Source organism: Podarcis gaigeae, assembly GCF_964106915.1.
Source record: "Podarcis gaigeae genome assembly, chromosome: 11".
Taxonomy (NCBI): Eukaryota; Metazoa; Chordata; class Lepidosauria; order Squamata; family Lacertidae; genus Podarcis; species Podarcis gaigeae.
Window position 1 is genome coordinate 42,531,380 of NC_139687.1, and position 20,242 is coordinate 42,551,621.

Consider the following 20,242-nt stretch of genomic DNA (forward strand, 5'->3'; position numbering starts at 1 on the left):
CACACACACCCCCAGCCCTACCTGGAAATGCTGAGCATTGAACCTGGCACTCCCTACATGCACTGAGCTATTGCTTTATTTTGAAAGATACATGCAAGAATGTATTTGTGGTTGAGCTCAGTTTCTTTCTCAAGCACACATTGCCAAACAATTTCCAACCTTAACCATGGACAATACAAACTAAGATTCTAAATCAGTTTTTGAAATCAGAATTTGAAGCTGGCTAGCAGGCCTTGCTTGAGAAGGGAACACAGTTAATGTTAACCATAGTTTCTCTGTGTTGGCATTGCCCTTAAGTCTGGTATGGGTAATTTGTGGTTGAGGGTAGAGGCGTGAGGGAAGGAGTACATGATCTCACAGTTAACTCCAATCCCTATACCATAATTAAAATGTTGGGTAGCATTGCCATGCGTCTGGAATTTCCCAGACATAGCTGGAATACGGCAGTTGGAAACAGTGTCTGGGTGGAAATAGCTAAAACGTCCAGAAAAATCATGACACATGGCAACAGAAGTCTAGATTTTGGAGAACTTCCTTAAAAATAGACCCAAAACTTCAAAGATCAACAACTTTGGGCAAAACTAAAAAAAAAAGCTCATCACCACCACCCCACCCAAAAAAAATTTGTATTCAGATTTCCACTTTCTGAAATATAGTAACCCTAATGTTGGGTTCCTCTGTAACATCTCAATACTAGCTGACTACCTCTTTGAACTGTTAACTTAGCATATTATCAAAACTTTTGGGACTGATCCCAAGGAACTCTTATTGACACATGTAGCTTCCAGTGAGTATAGATTTCCTCATGCCCTACACACTGGGAACAGTTTTATCCCACTGGAAGTGTAGTAAACAACTATGTAATAACAGTAAATGGAGATTGCTTTTTCAAGTGTTTCCAAAATAAAAAGGCTGGGGCAAGTAACCTCTGATTCCTTAACATACTGTTCTTTATAGGATGTGTACATGGCTTTGCAAGGATTTTCTTTTAAGACTGAAGATATTGAAGAAGCTATGAAAAATACTATTTTGTATGGTGGTGATCTGCATTCTGCACTAGACTGGCTGTGCTTAAACCTTTCTGATGGTAAATATATAGGAAAAATCTGGCTTTGAAGTTTAAGAGTGCTGCTTGCAACTGAAATTGACCTTTTCCTGTCTTTATGTATTACTCCTTTTACAGTTAGTTAAGAATGTTATAGAAGCTTGCATTCATGATAGTAACTTACTACTTGCTTACTACTTGGAACTACCATGGGAATTACTTTACTGCAGGCTTCCTCAACCTCGGCCCTCCAGATGTTTTGAGACTACAATTCCCATGATCCCTGACCAGTGGTTCTGCTAGCTAGGGATCATGGGAGTTGTGGGCCTAAAAATATGTGGAGGGCCGAGGTTGAGGAAGCCTGCTTTATTGTGTTGCACAGAGTTTAACTGCTAAATAAAAAATCAAGTAGATGTTACACATATTAAAACAGGCAGTTTCAAGATTCAGACAACATATATTTGCCCTCATTTAGTTGAAATAGTTAATATAGGGCATAGGTACAAAAGTTTTCATGAGTTGAGCAGGAGGAGAATAGTGAATATATATATTGGAGCTAAGTGTACTTACTTTGGGAGCAAACAATTAGTGTTGAAATTATTATTGGAGTAGAACTCAATGGAAATAATTAATGGGAGGGTTTAAACTCCTTTTTCTGTACTGGAGCATAGCAGTAGTTGCCCAATCATGAATTTTTTTTTAGCAGTTATTGTGACTGTACGCACATGTAAAGAACATGTGCGTAAGCATTATTTAAATTCCAACTTTTCTTTTAAAGATGCATTGCCTGAAGGTTTCAGTCAGCAGTTTGGGGAAGAACAACAGAAAACTAGAGCAAAATTCCATTCTCCTTTGCCTCGAAGTGAAACTCCCCAGGTACCAAACAATAAAAAGAAGGAAGACGACAATGAAAAAAAGGTACTTTATTGGATATGGAGAAACTGCATGAAAGGTTTTTTGAAGCCTTAAAAAATACAAAATCAGTGAATAAGGAAACTACTTGTCAGTTTTCATTTTTTATTGAGTGATTTATTGATTTTTTTTGCCCTAAATAGTAGTGTGAGAATGTTTTAAAATAATATATGGGAAAAATTATCTTGCAGGAATTAAATCAAGAGGTTCCCTTACAACTAATAAAATATTTTAGGTTTTATTATTACTTGTTGATATCTCAAACCCTTAGGCTAGCAATCCTAAACTCACTAATAAATAATCCCCGTTTCACACTGTGGAACTTCATTCTAATTAAATATGCCAAGGATTGCACCGCTTCACTCTAATCAATGGTCTGTTTTCGCTGACTGAAGTGGTAGAAACAGGTGTATCAGTATCAGCTGATCTTTAAAGAAAACCTCTCCATTCATAGATAGATTGAGAATAAAAAAAAGTAGGACTATCTCTTTATAGAGAGCACCTGTCTCATATCGAGAACGGCTAATTAGAGAGAGTGAATAATTAATGTATATCCTCCTTATCAAATTATTTTTACACTATCCAAAGGTAAACACAGGAAAACACAAGGATATCAGCATGAAGGAATGGATATTGCAGTATGCAGACCAACAGAGTGACGAGGAGAACAGTGAATCTGTGAAAAATTCGGAGGAAGAAAAATTTGATCCGGTAAGTTTATAAGCCATTTTATATAGATCTCTGCTCGCTGAAAAGCATGGGCAGTTTCAAATTTAACAGGCACCATGTTAGGTTAAATACTTCTTGATTTTAACCCAACCTTAGTATGTTTATATCTACTCAAGTATCCCATTAAAGTATGAGCCCTTTGTCATGTATATCAAGCAGCTTGTTAGATAATCACAGGCCTAAGAATACTGAAAATGCTTTTAATAGTTCTAGAACTCTACTGTGAGTGCTTAAGAGCAACTTTATTGAGTTGATGCTGTACAATATGCTTACCATCATCTTTCACTCTTTGTAAGTTAAAAGAGCTCTAAGAGCAAAGTCGCTTCTCAGCTGATGTTGTGGAGATGAGCAGAGATTAAAGATCAGAGTGAGATTGTCATGAAGAAACTCTGATCTTAGTGTGTTGTGGAGGGGGTGGAGATTGTAAATGCTTTTGTAAGCCTTCTTCCTCTTCCCATTTGAGATTGGAGGGGAAGCCATTTTGACAGGTGAGCATCCCCACCCAGCTGTCAATCATGCCTTGTCATACTGACACCGTGGGTAGGCCACCTGTTAGATTTGGCCCTACGAGGCCAATCCGGCTCATGGAGCCAAAACTGTCCCCCACTCCTGTTGTAGACTGTGTGCCATTTAATCTGCACTTGCATAATAACTAAGTAGCTCACCTGGAACAGAATGAAAGATATTTACACTTGGCTGGGAAACTTGTGGAAGCAAAAGAACAAGCAAGTTCTTCCAAGCAAGACAAAAACAAGCAAGGACAGAAGGTGGCGCAAGAGAAAATAAGGCGCATTCAACAGGGTAAGAGCACTCAAAATTCATTTATCTGTAGCACATTGGGAAAAATACACTATTGGTATTGAATGTGGAGAAGCATGTTTATTGATGGTGCTATACAAACATAATTGACTTTTTTATTTCCTTTATGAGATTGATCAAGTTGTGTGTGCAAAAGCGCAATTGCTCCCATTCCACTTGGTACAAAGGAAAGCTAAATAGGTTCCCTCATACTTGCAGGTTCAGAATCCAGAGCCTGGCCTTTCTGTGTTACACAAAGGCATATAGGGAAATTTTAAGAATGTGACTGGCAAGACCCGTGTCTCATGCCCACGGCACTTCTCAAACATTACTAACACACATAGGAATGAGAATTTTCTGATCTTCAACCCAAAAAGATATTCCCCCAAGCCATTTAAAGATATGCAATCCACTCCCTTCTCTTTATCCTTCCCACTATGGTAGCCAAGGTCTTACCTAACTTACGTTTCCTTCTTGGCAGAAATGGCAGGACTGGAAGAACACCCCGTGTTTAATCCTGCAATAAAAGTTACAAACCAACCAAGTGACAAGAAAAAGGTCCCTGTGCCTCTTGAAATGGGTGGTGCATTGAATTTGCGCATGCTTGAAAAACCTCAAGCTCCTCCTGAAGAACCAAAAGGTATGGAGCAGTTTGTTTAAAACAATATAAAACCTTTGTCAAGAATTATCTAGAATAAATTATCATCCTTGTGTAGAAATGCAAGGAAGAGAATGCCTAAAATGCCATGATGTGATTTTCTTAGGTAACAGGTTTTCTGACATAAGTCTGCAACATCTGTAAGACCTGTCATTTAGCCTCTTGTAGGTTTACTACCTTGAGCAGATCTGGGAAACTTTTAGGCCTCCAGATTTTGCTGAACTGCAACTCTTTTCGAAACCATGGCCAGGGTTGATAGAACTTGTAGTTCGGTGGCATCTGGAGTTCTCAGGATTACCAGACCTGATCTTGAGTGTGTAGTAAGATTCTGAAGCACTTTCTCTAGTGGCTTAGTCTCAAAGCACATCATTGCTTTGCCCTTGCTCCTGAAAGACAAACAACATGGGACTCAAATAATTGCACCTTTTTTGGGAAGGCATGTTGCATATCGTTTCACATTATAATAATCCATGTGAATTCACACATTCAAGTAAAGCAAAAGCCAGTATGGTTAGGTAATAGCTCCACATGGTTAGACAAGTCCTGACCTCTTTGGGAAAGGAAGAGCTAGAAGAACGAGTTTGGATTTGATATCCCACTTTATCACTACCCGAAGGAGTCTCAAAGCGGCTCACATTCTCCTTTCCCTTCCTCCCCCACAACAAACACTTTGTGAGGTAAGTGGGGCTGAGAGACTTCAGAGAAGTGTGACTAACCCAAGGTCACCCAGCTGCATGTGGGAGGAGCGGAGACGCGAACCTCGTTCACCAGATTACGAGTCTACCGCTCTTAACGACTACACCACACTGACTTTCCCACACAAGACCCTAAATACACGCTAGTCACTAGCTTTAATTTAACTGATTGCCCTGGTTTTTCATAAATGTGATATAGGACAGGATTCTACAATTTATATTCATCTGGATTCCTGCACAATGTGGCATCCTAGTGTTAATAGGATTATTAAGAAGTGGTGCTGGAGGTAATCACTGTGTTTTGTGTTCAGAATTAATTGTGCATTGTCCCGCAAGTACAAGCTTTCTCCACACCCTTTCCTTTGGGCTAAGGGAGATCCTTCCATATGCATGTGTTTAGAGGCTTAGCAGGGGGCTATATAGAAATCGTACCACAGTAAGAGCTGTGTGGAGACTGAATTAGTGGTCGGGATTGAACAGGTAACACAAGAATCAATCAATCAATCCTGTGCAGTATAAATCAATGCTGACTCGCATAGTTCTGTGTTTAAATCATTCATCCTTTACTTCTGGTAATGACTTCTGTGTTGTCATGCAAAATAATGAATGGTTTATTGATTGATGTTAGTGAAAAAGAAAGAACCTCAGGACGTGAGGAATTTTGATTATACGGCTCGAAGCTGGACTGGGAAATCTCCCAAACAGTTTTTGATTGACTGGTGCAGAAAACATTATCCCAAGTGCCCGAACCCATCTTTTGAAAAAGTTCCAGCAGGAAGATATTGGAAATGTAGGTATGTACTGATGTTAACTTTCCTTTTGACTTTGCTTGATAGTTTTTAATTCCTTTCCCATTAATTCTAGTATGGTTATGAGTGGATACCTAATGATTTGCTATATATCTACTGAATGCACATAAAATGCCCATCTTTAAAACAGATGGACTTAACGCTGGTCTCATTCATACAATAAGTATTTGAAAAAGGCTTATGTTTTTTCCAGTTGGAAAAACTGAGGCAGAGACAAAACTTTTTGCTTGAGGCTATAGTGAATCCATAGTGTGGAACAAAGTCTTTGCATATGCTTTTTTTGATAATGGTGATCCTGAGCAGCCTCTCACAGTCCCCAGCAAATAGCACAGAATGCTTCTGTTAGTGTTCCAAGTACTATGTTCATTCCACCCTCCCTTCAGTTTCAATTTTAATTCCTATCTACCCTCAGCCAGTCATCATTTGGTACAGATTAAGTAGTTTGATGGAGATGTTTTCTTTCTTTTAAGTATGGGCTGGATTAACACATATATGCCCTATCACAGTTGCATGAAATTCTGCTGATGGAGGCAGGTGAAGAGACAGTGTACCATTCTAAACATCACCACCTCAGCCGTCAGCATAGAATTTTATTAGGAAGGAGTTGCTAAGTGGAAACACACACCCCCATTATTATTTTTTAAATGAGGATGTTTGTTGAAACACAATAGAACAAACACATGACTATGTGGAGTATAAAGTGGGATGAGGGGTAACTGTGGTACCTTGGTTTTCAAACATAATCCATTCCGGAAGTCTGTTCGAGTTCCAAAACGTTTGAAAACCGAAAACTGAAGGCGGAAGCTTCAAAATGGAAGCCTCAATATGGAAAACTCAAAATGGAAGCCACATTTCCTGTTTGACTTCTGAGGCACGTATGAAAATCGAGGCATTTACTTCTAGGTTTTCAGTGTTCAACTTCCAAAACGTTTGACTATGGAGGCATTCAAAAACCGAGGTACCACTGTACCTCTGTGGTATCACTTACAATCCCAAATGTGTAGAAGGGTTAACTTTTCGAATCTTGCAGTTGAAAGCCATCCTTTATTCAAAGCAGATATGATTGCTGCATGACTTAAAATGAATTTATACACTTTGATTTAACTTCTTAAGGGTGAGAGTTATCAAGTCGGCTGATGAAACAATGACAGCAATTCCAACAATCCTTACGGAGGACAGGATGCAGGCTCAACATCTGGCTGCTACATTAGCACTTTACCAGTTAACCAAAGGACAGGTGAGGTTTTGTATATGATTGAACTCTGAAAACTGTTCCTAGTGTGGACAACATTTAAAATCGTTCAGTTGTATTTATTATTATTTACTAGATTTATATCCTGCCCTTCCTCCCAAAGGAACCCAGGGAAGTACACCTTACAGGAGTTGGTTCATACTTGCCAATTCACCATTTGGGTAGCTCATGTATATGAACAATGTAACCTTTGGAGGCTGGTGGATCAGTAAACATGCACACTGTAAACGTCCTGTTACCAGGTCCAGAGCATATTTTCCCTAGTTAAAGTGTTGTTTTTTTGTCTCTTCCACAGTCAGTCCATCAGTTACTTCCTCCCACATACAGGGAGGTTTGGCTAGAATGGAGTGACACTGAAAAGAAAAAGGAAGAAGAGAACAAGATGGAAACCAACAAACCCCGTGACCAGTTCATTGCTAAACTGCTAAACAAGCTGAAACAGCAACAGCCCCAGCAGCCCCTGGAAAGCAAGCCCCAAATATTGGAAGATGCAGAAGACTCTTGGGAGAACTTGGTTTCTGAAGAGGACTTTGGTGGCCTCTCTCTCGACAGCCCAGTTACAGATGACCTGGAACCTGCTAGGACCCTCTTTAAGAAACTGCAGAATACTCCTAGATACCAGAGGCTTTTAAAGGAGAGGGAGCAGTTACCTGTGTTCAGGTACCGACATGCCCTCATAGAGACTCTTAAAAAGCACCGAGTTGTGGTTGTGGCTGGTGAAACAGGCAGTGGGAAAAGTACCCAAGTTCCACATTTTTTGTTGGAGGACTTGTTGCATAACGAACGAAATCTGAATAAGTGCAATATTGTTTGCACCCAGCCCCGAAGGATCTCAGCAGTGAGTTTGGCAACCAGAGTATGTGAAGAGCTGGGCTGCGAAAGTGGACCTGGAGGAAGAGTAAGTTGCCTGTGGGAGGGTGGCCGTGTGCTCTGACTCAGGCCTTTTCAAATTATCAGTTTATAATGGGACCTCTTATCATAGGGATTTGAAGTAGAGCCCCTCCTTGCTGTGGATTTCGCTTGAAGCATCTCTCCTAATGACTGGCCTACTGCTATACTGTTCATATTCTGGTATTCTTTTGCAAAAATGATTAGTACTGCAGAGAGAAGCTATTGCATATCCTTTAAGAAAGCGTCACCAGGATAGACCAGCTGGGAGTCTGTATTTAGCACAGTAAACAAAAAAACCAAACCCTACTGAAAAACCATCTTGCATTGGCTATTTAGTGTTTAAGGAGACTAAGCCGAAGAGTGCTGTGTTTTTGTCAAATAGGTAGACTCTATAAAGCAATCATTTTAAAACTAGAGCCTTACAATTTTTTCCAGGAGTAAGACTTTTGATTCAAAATACAGCACAAAATCCAGACAGTAATAAGTTTACTACAGGCTCCCCATTTGTATACTAATCTGTTTTTCTTTCTTTTTAAATTAAGAATTCCATGTGTGGCTATCAAATCCGTATGGAATCCCGAACAGGCGAGGCCACTAGATTGCTTTACTGTACAACAGGAGTTCTTCTTCGAAAGCTGCAAGAAGATGTTCTTCTTTCTAACGTGTCTCATGTTATAGTAGATGAGGTTAGCAACACTTTCACAGTTACCTGCAGAAGACTGGAACAGTGCAAAGCAACATGTTTTATAGAAAGCCCTTGCTTTTGTCTCATTCATTAACTCGCTTTCCATTCTGTTTTTTTCAAGGTCCATGAAAGAAGTGTTCAATCAGATTTCTTGCTAATTATCCTAAGAGAGATCTTGCACAAGCGTTCAGACCTGCATCTAATTTTGATGAGTGCCACGGTAGACAGTGAGAAATTCTCCAGCTATTTCACTCACTGTCCCATACTAAGAATTTCAGGAAGAAGTTATCCTGTAGAGGTAAATATACAATTGCACTCATATCTTGGGTGTGCTATTAAAATCTAATTTTGCCAATTCTTGCAACAAGAGGCTATAATCCTGAGTCCTTATTTGAAAAGACTCTTTGTTTAAGAAATCTTCCTAGGAAGCCATGTGTTCTTATTTCTTTTATTCCTTCAATGAAATGCCATATAACGTTTTAAACTTATACCCGAACCAAGTAATGTATTTTTGATTTATTTTTGCTTAAACCCATGTTTTGAGGGGAGAAAATGTTTAACATGAGCTGCTCTTGTATAGTTTCACAGCACAACATGACAGAGGAGCCTTGTGCTAAAGTTTAAATTATCCATTTTTCAGATCAGCCTTTATAGGTACCTATTTGAACAACAACAACAAAAAGTTGGTCCCTTCCTTTCATAATACTCAAACCCCTGCTGAAGTTTGTTTAAAGTAACGTTCAAAGCATAATTCATTTTTTCACAACTCTAGGTTTTCCATGTTGAAGATGTGATAGAGGAAACTGGTTTTATCCTTGAGAAAGATTCTGAATACTGTCAGAAATTTTTGGAAGAAGAGGAGGAAATAACAATAAATGTTACTAGCAAAGGAGGAGGAGTTACAAAATACCAGGTGAGACATTTTCTCCACAGGGGATTCAATTTCCTTTCATGAACAGTATTTCAACATCGTACTGAAAACCCAGTGCAGAACAGATAGAAAGTGGATTCTGAACGTGCATTTTAAGAACCCCAAAATGTGCTTCTCTGAACTTGTTACGTAGAGGATGAGTGTGTATGATAACCATGCTACTGATACACTTGCATCCCATATTCTTTTAAAAGGGAAACATACATGAGGTTGCCCCCTATTTATCTTCATGAGGATCCTGTGTGGCAGGTTATTTGAGGGATAGTAATTAGCCCAAAGTCACCCAGTGAGATTCACGACTCATCAGGGATCTGAATCCAGGTTTCAGCAGTTCAAGTCCAAAATTCTATCAGCTGTTCAACACTGGCTCACTGGCTCCCTTACTAAACCCTTATAATAAAGTGTCTTTTGGGACTGCTAATGGTTTCAGTCACATTGTATCTGTGGAATGGCATGTTGGTCCTTCACCCACTGTGTAAGCCAAGGCAGATCAGGAGAGTTAAATCATGGGTAGGCAATCTTAAGGCCTGGGGGCTGGATCCAGCCCAATTGCCTTCTAAATCCGGCCTGCGGACGGTCCGGGAATCAGCGTGTTTTTACATGAGTAGAATGTGTCCTTTAATTTAAAATGCGTCTCTGGGTTATTTGTGAGGCCTGCCTGATGTTTTTACATGAGTAGAATGTGTGCTTTTATTTAAAAAGCATCTCTGGGTTATTTGTGGGGCATAGGAATTTATTCATATATTTTTTTCAAAACATAGTCCGGCCTCCCCCACAAGGTCTGAGGGACAGTGGACCGGCCCTCTGCTGAAAAAGTTTGCTGACCCCTGAATATCAAAGTAATTTGGAGGTTGTGCATTTTGACTTACCACAAATGTTTTTAACCAGAAGTATTATACCTGGCATTGCTTGGGAATTCTAAGAAACCAAAAAAAAGTAGTGCAGTTTTGAAAGATTCAGTCTGCCATTGTGATTCAAAATGGCATCCAACTGTATCCAAACATAGACCAAAACCTCCTTGATCTCAGGAATCATTGTGCAAAATTTGGTTGCATTATCCTAAGTGTCCAGTTGCATAGATAACAGACAAGCCACTTTCCAAAATCTAGCATAGATTAAATAATGTCTTTGAACAGTGTCATTTGACCTCAGTTTCTAGGTAAAGTATTTGTTTTATGTAGTAATCATAGTTAATATAGCATTAATTATACTATTTTTTCAATTCTACGTTTATGATTTTGTCATCCACGTTGCAGTATTATAAAACAAGCTATAAGCAAATACCCATTTTGTTAACCCATTTCAGAACTTCCATTTCCAGTGTTCTTTCTCACCCCCCCCCCCTTCCCTTTCTTAGGAACATGTCCCAGTTCAGTCTTCACCAGGTATTGATTTAGGACCTTACTACCAAAAATTTAGCAGTCGAACCCGTCAAGCCATTTTTTATATGAATCCCTACAAGATAAACTTTGACCTCATCTTGGAGTTGCTTGCATTCCTAGGTATGTCTTTTTGGAATTCTTTTTAAAGCTGTTAGAAAGTTACAGACCAAAATGTTTAATGCCATATATTAAGGCTGCTATCCTTTATACATGTCCTTGTGGGACATTTTTGAGGGGGAAGAGACTAAGGAGTAAACCTTACACAAATCTGGAGGTCTTGTTCTCTGGACATCCCAGGACCTCCATACAACAGTACTCAAGAAAGGTCACTTTGGTGCTGCCAACGCAGCAAAAATTGCAGTTATGAGTTACTGATCTCTGCAGCCACAGCAGGCGCTGTGATTCTCAGGTTTGACTTCACTCCCTGAGGCGCATACCATTGTCTCTTGAGACAGACCGATGCCAACTAGAATCCTATATATCAGGATTGGTGAACCTCACACCCGTTGGTCAAATGCAGCTCTCTAGATGTTTCTTTCTGGACCTTGGTCACACTTCCTCACTGGCCCTCCAGCAAGCTCTCCTTGAAGACACTTGCCTGCCATAATACCTTTTCTTGCCTGGATGGAAGGAGGGTGTGTGTGTGCGTGCGTGTGTGTGCGTGTTTGTGTGTGTGTAGCGTAGAAACCTTGGCTTTGCAATGCAGGAACACAGCTTGCTGTGCAAAGGGAACAGCCACATCCACCCCTCCACTAACGTAGAGATAAAACTGCTTAGAGGTTCTTGTAAAATGTCCTGACAAATTAGCAGTATGCAAATGCTCTTAAATAAAAAGGAATGTTTGCCTCTGACCACCTCACTGTTGCCATGTGGCCCCCAGGATAAAAACAAGGACCTTCTACCCCTGCCATACCCTCATCTGGACATAAGTCTCATTAAACTCCATGTGACTTCTGAGTTAACATACAGAAGATTGTTCTGTGTATGAATGGCCACCCTGGGCTCCTTTGGTGGGGAAGGGTGGGGTATAAATTTAATAAATAAAATAAATATGGTGTTGAATTGTTTGCTTTCCTTAATGGTAGAACAGTGGGTGTCTAACCATGGAGTATTGGCTTTTTAAAAAAACCCACAAATCTGAATGTGAATTGTTTTCTATTTTGTTTCCTCTATAGACAGAACTCCCCAGTTCAAAAATGTAGAAGGAGCTGTCTTGATTTTTCTGCCAGGCCTTGCTCATATCCAACAGTTGCATGACCTCATTTCAACTGACAGAAGGTTTAATCTAAGGGAGAGGTAAACTAATTATTCTTGGAAAAACACTGATCAGTTCGCATGGGAAATAGGTGCTGTGTGCATGTAATTTTAAATAGATTATGGAAAGGCTAAACGAATTTGCTAGCTGAAAATAGGAGCCTCACTTGTTTAATGGATAAATTTTTAAGTGCTGCACAAGTCAGGACCCAGAATTCCCCTCTCCAGAGAAGCCCCCTTTGCTATCATTTATTCGATGGACAAAAATATTCATGTTTCTGCAACACTTTAAGGAACTGCTAATGTAACCGTTGTTCACTTCAGGTGGGGGGAACCCTTGGCCGTCTAGATTGAGCTGCCACTGTTGAACTACAACTCCCATCATCCCTGGCCATTGCCCTTGCTTGCTAGGGCTTACAGGAGCTGTGGTTCAGCGATATCTGGAGGGCCAAAAATTCCCACCACCTGCTGCAGACAGTGCTGGATGAGTCGGGGAATGGCTTTGTGTGTTGGAGGAAGGTTGAAGGCGCTGAAAGAAATATAAGCCTGAAAATATTGTAAGCTGTATGTGCATGGGATTTTGCCTTCCCAAACTTTAAGAAGCCATCAGTTGGAGGGGGCAGCATTCAAGCTGTATTTTCTAAAATGCAGCCATGTGAGCCTTTCTTGAGTCTTAATGCTAAAATGGGTCCACATATGAACTAGCATAATGGCCATTGTTTACTTGTTACATGCATGCATGCAGTCTTAGAAATAAACACAATGTGTCATTCAGTGTTGTTGTTTTTTACACAATCCTTTCAGGCACCAGTTAATAGCACTGCATTCTGTTCTGTCCACCCAAGACCAAGCAGCTGCCTTTACGTTGCCCCCGTTTGGTGTTAGAAAGGTATGGTTTATACAACTCTCTACACTCTGTCTGTCTCCTATTGCGTTCCAGTTTGATGTTTCCTCCTGCCTTTATTGGCATAACAGACTGCCTTCACTTCACATCTTTCCAAACATGATTGATGCTGCCAAATTGTACATATGCTGCCCGCATCCCTTTTATGCTATAAAATCGTGTCTGCCTGTGCACAATGTGTGGGTAATAAGTAAGATCACTTTCTCAAAGGTGGCAAACTGGAGCTTAGTTCTGAATAAATATGCATACACTTTGATGGCAATTGGCATGCATAACTTTTCAGAAGTAAGGGATGATAGTTACTGGGCAAAGTAATGTTTCTCCAGGAGATGGAAAGTGGGTGTTCATACTGCTTTAGTAAAGTATTCAGAAATGAATAAATTTCATTGCTGAGAATGTAGAAGATCATCTATATTGATTCATGATGAAATACAGAGTGGCTTTACCTAGATTCTAGTGCATGATGGTTTGCTGGTCCCTAGACCCTAGTTTGAAAGCATCATAATAAATACATTAGCTGTTCTGACAAAACATTCATATGAAATATTAACATTCCATCCAATGTATAAAAAGCAGGACACACACACACACACACCCAATAACCATGGAAAACTTTGGCAGCACACTAACATGAAACACTTAACTTTTTTTTGTTTCTTTTACAGATTGTTTTGGCCACCAATATTGCTGAAACAGGTATTACTATACCTGATGTTGTTTTTGTAATTGACGCTGGAAGGACAAAGGAAAATAGGTAATACTCAGTGTTGACAATTGGTATTGAAGTTTTTTTGTAATGTGAGTACAGTGCTCAAAACTCCGATTGTTCTAGGCACATTTTGCGACAGGGAATTTCATTAGCGTGAGCAGTTTCTGTGCTATGGGTGCAGTACTGTGTCTAAGGTTTCAGATTAAAACTACAGAGTGGAAGGAAAGGAGGACCTTTTTCTGCCTGCCCACTTCCAGCTACTCTTTGAAGACTAGAGAAGAGACCCTCTTAAGAATATTAGAGATATTATTAGAGATAAGCAGTGTCCAGTGCACAGCGGAATGATGAAAAGTACGTGCCAACATGCTCTATATTAACTTTATTTACACTTCAAAGCTGGTAATTTACAGAAAAACATTTTCCCTCTGCCGGAGCAGAGAAAGGCATCCTCTCTCCTCTAAAACACGGAGAGAATCATACTGAACTGCAAAGAACAGTGAAAAACAGGAAACCAGTGTACGTCACATCCAGTCTCCTTTCCCGTGAGAAAACCCAACAGCACTTGACTGTGGAATGTAAACATTGTCTTGTGACAAGCACTTCGCTGCTCAGTGAAGGAAGCAGAAACCAACATCCTCCCCCTTTCTGTGAACATCACTGGGCAGCGTGTTCGTACAATATCAGTACAAACCCAACTTCTGCACATAGGTACAGTGTTGATCCCTTGATACAATCTTGGACAATACATCAGCAGGAATTTCATTACCTGGCATATAGGACACCGTTACGAGTCCCTTTTGAATACGTTCCCTAGCATGTTGCAACTTTAATTGCAAGTGCTTCGTGCTTTGCTTACAACCTTCAGAATTCAGCAAAGCCAAACATGCTTTGTTGTCCTGATAAACCTGGATTGGACATTTGACAGGAATTTTTATGTCTTTGCACAATTGTAACAACCATTCACAATCCTTAAGTGAATAAGACAGTGCATTCAGTTCAGCTTCACAAGTACTTAAGCTAACTGTTGTTTGCTTCTTGCATGACCAATCAAATAGACCCTGATTGTACTTATAGCAAACTCCAGACGTACTTTTCCTGTCTGTAGTGTCACTTCCAAAACTTGCATCTGCAAATATCTCAAGACCACCAGACTTCTGATTGTTAAATCTCAGTCTGTAATGCATAGTGCCTTTCAAATACCGCGCTATGCGTTTCAGAGCTTTCCAATCCTTAACAGTAGGATTGTTGACTTGTCTGCTTAGCAAATTACAGCTAACAGCAATGTCAGGTCTTGAACATCTGGCAATGAAGTTTAGCTTGCCTAGCACACTTCTGTACAGTGTAGTATCAGAAAATGCTTCTCCAGTGTCATCTACCTGATAACCTGTTGTCATCGGTGTGTCTACAGGGTTAGCATCCATCAGGTTTAGTTTGCTTAACACATCAGCAATTTTACGTGACTGGTGTACTAGAATGTTACCATCTTGATCTCTCTCTATTTCCAGAGATAGGTAGTTGTTTACCTCACCAAGATCTTTCATGTCAAAGTGCTCTTTCAATTAAGCTAGGGCATTATTGTACATTGTGATATCCTTCCAAAAGAATAAAAGATCATCAACATAAAACAAACAATACAGTTTCTTTTGCCCCTCCTCTTTGACAAATACACATGGATCAGCTTTCCCTTGCTTAAAACCTAGAGAAAACAATACTTCAGTGAGTTTTGTGTGCCAACACCGTGCACTTTGTTTGAGACCATAAAGGGACTTCTTCAGAGCACAAACAAATCCCTGTTTTACCTGTACGCCATCAGGTGGAAGCATATAAAGTGATTCATCTAGAGATCCGTACAGAAAAGCTGTATTCACATCATGGTGACTAATGTGTAGATTCTCTTCTGCAGCTAGCTTGAGCATAAGCCTAATGCTCTCATACCTCACGGTGGGTGAGTAGGTCTCGTGATAGTCTTCACCTGGCACCTGTGCAAAACCTCTGGCCACCAATCTGGCTTTGTGTCTGACTATCTTGCCATTTTGATCTGTCTTCGCTTTGAAGACCCATTTGCTTCCAAGCAGTTTCATTCCTGGAACTACTGGAACAAGGTCCCATGTTTTGTTCCTTACCAAGGAATCAAGCTCAGCCTTCATGGCATTTAACCATGGCTCAGCTTCCTTTGAATCCAAATCCTGGATTTCTTGGAAACTTGAAGGTTCAAACACCTTCTTGGTGCTTTTAACAGCTGTTACTGCTATCTTAGCAAACTCATCAGCAAATCTCTTTGGAGGTCTGCCTTTTGTTGCTCTCTGTGACCTGCGAATTAGCCTTAAGTCTTCAACACTCTCCTCTTCCTTCTTAGGAGAAAAGTGACCTATTGTGAACAATGGTTCCTCCAATTCTTGATCAGAGCTTTCAGAGGGTCGCATAGAGGCTTTCGCACTCTTGAAATCCTCTGAATCACCCGATTCAGTTTCAGACTCAGACTCAGAACCTTCATCAGTGGGTGTGGGTTGTTGCGGTTGCTTTTGACTATCCTCAGTTTCATCACTGTCATCAGGATAACATTGGAAAATTCCCACATTCTCCCCCCACTTGGCATTGTACTCAACACTTCTTGTGAGCTTAATTTCCTTAGAGTCAGTCATCATTATTCTGTAAGACCCTTTCTGATAACCTAGAAAGATACCATGCAATCCACGCTTGTCTAACTTGGAGTTTTGTGGTGAGTGAACCCACATGTCAGAACCAAAAATTTTCATGTGTTTGATGTATGGCTTCTTGCCAAACATCTTCTCATAGGGGGTACAACCAATCGCTGAAGATAACCTGCGATTATAACTGTAAGTGAAACATGAGAGAGCTTCGGCCCAATAACTCTCTGGAAGATTGGCATCATGCAGCAAGGTTTTTAACCCTTGAAGCAATGTCTGATTTGCTCGTTCCGCAAGTCCATTCTGCCATGGCGAGCGAGGACTAGACAAATCGTGTTGAATTCCTTTCTCAGTCAGAAAAGCTTCAAACTGCTGAGAAGTGAATTCTCCCCCGCGATCACTGAAAAGAGTCTTTACCTTCTTACCATGCACATTTCCCAACCAAGCACAGAATTCCTTGAACCTTGGAAAAGGCTTGAGATTGTACACATAAATATACCTGGAAAATGCATCAATGAGAACCATGAAGTACCTGTTTCCACCCAAAGAGGGCGCTAGTGGTCCAACCAAATCAGCATGAACAACCTGGTATGGTTCTGTAGCTTGCCTACTAGACACCTTACCTTTCGCAGCCATTTTTACCTTGTTTGCTGCGCATGCCTTGCACTTCATGTGGTACCTGCAGGGTTTAATAGTCATACCTTCAACCAAGGCAGGCATTTTAGATACTGCCTCAAAATGCAAATGACCAAATTTTCGATGAAAATCGTGAATACATTCTGCATGCAAACTTTTGTTAGAACCTGCAATGCAACAAGTGTCATCCTGCACAACATCATCAAAATACAAAACATACAAACGATCAACATATTCAGCATGCAATACATAATCATTTTTCTTTGTGATGATGCACCTTTTGTTCTTAAAGGAAACGTCAATTTTCCGCTCATTCAGCTGTCCAACGCTGAGCAGATTATGCTTGGCATCTGGCACATAAAGCACATCCTGTATCGATAAGTCCAAACTGTGAAGAACAACAGTTCCGTAGCCTTTACTGGGAATTGTGTGGTCATCCGCCTGGTGAATCGCACCTTCCTGCGGTGTAAAAGACACGAACAGTCGCTTATCGTTGCACATGTGGTGGGTCGCCGCTGAATCAACAACGAAGAAAGATCTAGACGTCTTCTGGACCTCTGCAACCTTTGGAGTGAAGCGTGAGACCATTGCCTTGTGCTGCGTTGTCCTGGACACCGGACCTTTGCCTTTGCCTCGGCCTTTTCCACGCGATGAGCTTTCGCTGCGCTGCTCTGTCTTGGCCCTGGGATATCTGCATTCCCTCTTCATATGGCCTAGACGTCCACACGTGTAGCATTTCACTGCCTTCAAAGCTTTGGCGCCATCTGGTGGTTCCACTGCACTAAGGGATGACGTCTGTGAAGTCTCCCCCTTGCCCATGCAGCTATCACCCTGGCGGTCCGCTTCATTCAATATCACGGCAGTAACATAGTCCACTGTTAGCTGAGCAGTTGGCTGTACAGCAATCTGAATCGCAACAGACTCCCAACCTGAACCCAAAGATTGTAGTATCATAAAGGAATACACTTCCTCTGGAAAGTTGAGTCCTCTCTGTTGCAGCTCATGTCTCAGATTCTGCATCTCCATCAGATGTATACGCACATCTCCACCTTCAGCAAGAGCCATATTATGCAGCTTGTTAAAGTAAAACATTGTGGACCCAGCTTCTGTCCTCAAGTGAGCCTCTCTCAAAGCGTCCCAAATTTCTCTGGCTGAGGTCTTATCACGCAACAGACAGAGCTCTTCTGGGGATACTATCAACGTAAGAGTTCCCCTTGCTTTGGAATCCATAGCTTTCCATTCATCTGTAACTGGAGCTGGGGGGGTCTCTGTAATAACTTTAAACAGACCCTCTTTCCGCAGAATAGCCTCTGCATAGAGAACCCAGTCCGCATAGTTCTTCCTATTGAGCTTAGGAATCCCACAAGCATCCTGAAGGGCCATCATGACTTTGGCATTAGCCTTTAGCGTCATCTTTGCTGCTTTAAATCAGGCTGCTTTATACATGCTGCGTCTGTGTACAGCTGCTTCAATCCAAAAGCAAATTCAAAACACAGCCTCTGCCTGTGAACCTGTGCCTTTCTGCTTAACTGCTTTGCTTATCTGCAGCTGCTTCAAACCGCATTCCAAAGGCAAGTTCAAAAGTGAAAGTTCTCTCTGCTGTCTTAAATTCATGCTGCGACACTGCTACAGCTGCTTTACTTTCGATTTCCCCCAGCATAGGAAAAATTTATCCTTCTAGCCTTTTGCCTGTGCCACGGCAAAACCGGCTATAAAAGTTCAAAGTCCAGCCATAAAGCCATTAATTAGAAGCTGGCAGGCTGCCCGGAGCTGTAGCACATACCTCATCAAATCATCTTGACGCGCAGAGATATCGTCCGATCCGGCCCTCTGCATTCCGATCCTTTGCCGGCACTCCAATTCTTTGCTCCTTTGTTCCTTTGCCAGGAGCCCGACTTCTGGAGTCCATTCTCAAAACACTGCGTTTTTCTGGGCCCATAACCAAATGTTGGAGATAAGCAGTGTCCAGTGCACAGCGGAATGATGAAAAGTACGTGCCAACATGCTCTATATTAACTTTATTTACACTTCAAAGCTGGTAATTTACAGAAAAACATTTTCCCTCTGCCGGAGCAGAGAAAGGCATCCTCTCTCCTCTAAAACACGGAGAGAATCATACTGAACTGCAAAGAACAGTGAAAAACAGGAAACCAGTGTACGTCACATCCAGTCTCCTTTCCCGTGAGAAAACCCAACAGCACTTGACTGTGGAATGTAAACATTGTCTTGTGACAAGCACTTCGCTGCTCAGTGAAGGAAGCAGAAACCAACAGTGGGCAGGGGAACGACTAGAGCATTTGAAAAATGAACATAATATTTTAGCTGCGGTTCATTCATTTTCAGCTTTGTATTCTTGTTATAAAAAAGTATGCCTAGCCATTCCATTGTTGCACCCATAACCTAGGTTAAAGGTGCCATTTAGCTCTTGGCTTTCATATCTCAATTTCTAATACTATGTGAGCAAGTACAGTGGTGCCTCGCAAGACGAAATTAATCCGTTCCCGATTTTCTTTGTCTAGCGGTTTTTTCGTCTTGTGAAGCAAGCCCATTGACACCTTAGCGCTATTAGCGGTCTAGCGGCTTTTAGCGATCAGCTGAGAAGCGGCTTATCAGCGGAACAGCTGATAAGCGGCTTAGCGCTTAGGGAAAGGGCGGAAAAAAGCGGGGGGGAAACGCGGGAACTCGCAAGATTTTTTCGTCTTGCGAAGCAACCCCATAGAGAAATTCGTTTAGCGAAGCGCCTCCAAAAACGGAAAACCCTTTCGTCTAGCGGGTTTTTCGTCTTGCGAGGCGTTCGTCTTGCGGGGCACCACTGTAGTATAAAGTGCCAGTTAACCTAAGAAACTCTTAATTCCTCGAGAGGCAACACGAGAACGGGCCTTTTCTGCAGTGGCTCTCCATTTGTGGAATGCTCTCCCCAGAAAGAGTCGGTGCCTTTGTTGCATATCTTTAGGCTCCAAGCAAAAGCATTCCTCTTCTCCCAGGCCTTTGGCTAATTAAATAATGTATGGCCTTTTAAATTTGTGGAGGGTATTGTTTTTATTGCTTGTTATGTTATATATTTCTCCGTTCTTGTATTCTAAAATGCCCTGTGATCCTTAGATGAAGGGCAGTCTAGAAATTTAGTAAATAAATAAATCTGATTAAAAGTGATTGGTAACTTGGAAAATGCACGATTATTTTCGTGGCAAGACTTGATTTCTGTAACCAGAACCATGCAGTAGTATGTTGTGTCTTGGGAAAGCAGTGGTTTTTGTTTTGCTGGTTGCATATTCTGTGGCATGGAGTTGTATGTAAGAAATAC

The 20,242-nt window shown here is 41.0% G+C and overlaps 1 protein-coding gene across 2 annotated transcripts in view; it reads left to right on the forward strand.

Annotated features, from left to right (window-relative positions):
• The window catches only part of DHX29 (DExH-box helicase 29), a 31,841-nt gene that overhangs the window by 2,577 nt on the left and 9,022 nt on the right, over window positions 1-20,242 (forward strand). For both annotated transcript variants that reach the window (XM_083703418.1, XM_083703419.1), the window contains exons 4-18: window positions 958-1,087; window positions 1,824-1,963; window positions 2,546-2,668; window positions 3,361-3,487; window positions 3,966-4,124; window positions 5,466-5,631; window positions 6,760-6,883; window positions 7,194-7,796; window positions 8,332-8,475; window positions 8,596-8,772; window positions 9,247-9,387; window positions 10,763-10,907; window positions 11,963-12,083; window positions 12,846-12,930; window positions 13,611-13,699. In XM_083703418.1, coding sequence (XP_083559544.1) covers window positions 958-1,087; window positions 1,824-1,963; window positions 2,546-2,668; window positions 3,361-3,487; window positions 3,966-4,124; window positions 5,466-5,631; window positions 6,760-6,883; window positions 7,194-7,796; window positions 8,332-8,475; window positions 8,596-8,772; window positions 9,247-9,387; window positions 10,763-10,907; window positions 11,963-12,083; window positions 12,846-12,930; window positions 13,611-13,699 — 2,474 coding nt within the window. The remainder of the gene's footprint in view (window positions 1-957; window positions 1,088-1,823; window positions 1,964-2,545; window positions 2,669-3,360; window positions 3,488-3,965; window positions 4,125-5,465; window positions 5,632-6,759; window positions 6,884-7,193; window positions 7,797-8,331; window positions 8,476-8,595; window positions 8,773-9,246; window positions 9,388-10,762; window positions 10,908-11,962; window positions 12,084-12,845; window positions 12,931-13,610; window positions 13,700-20,242) is intronic.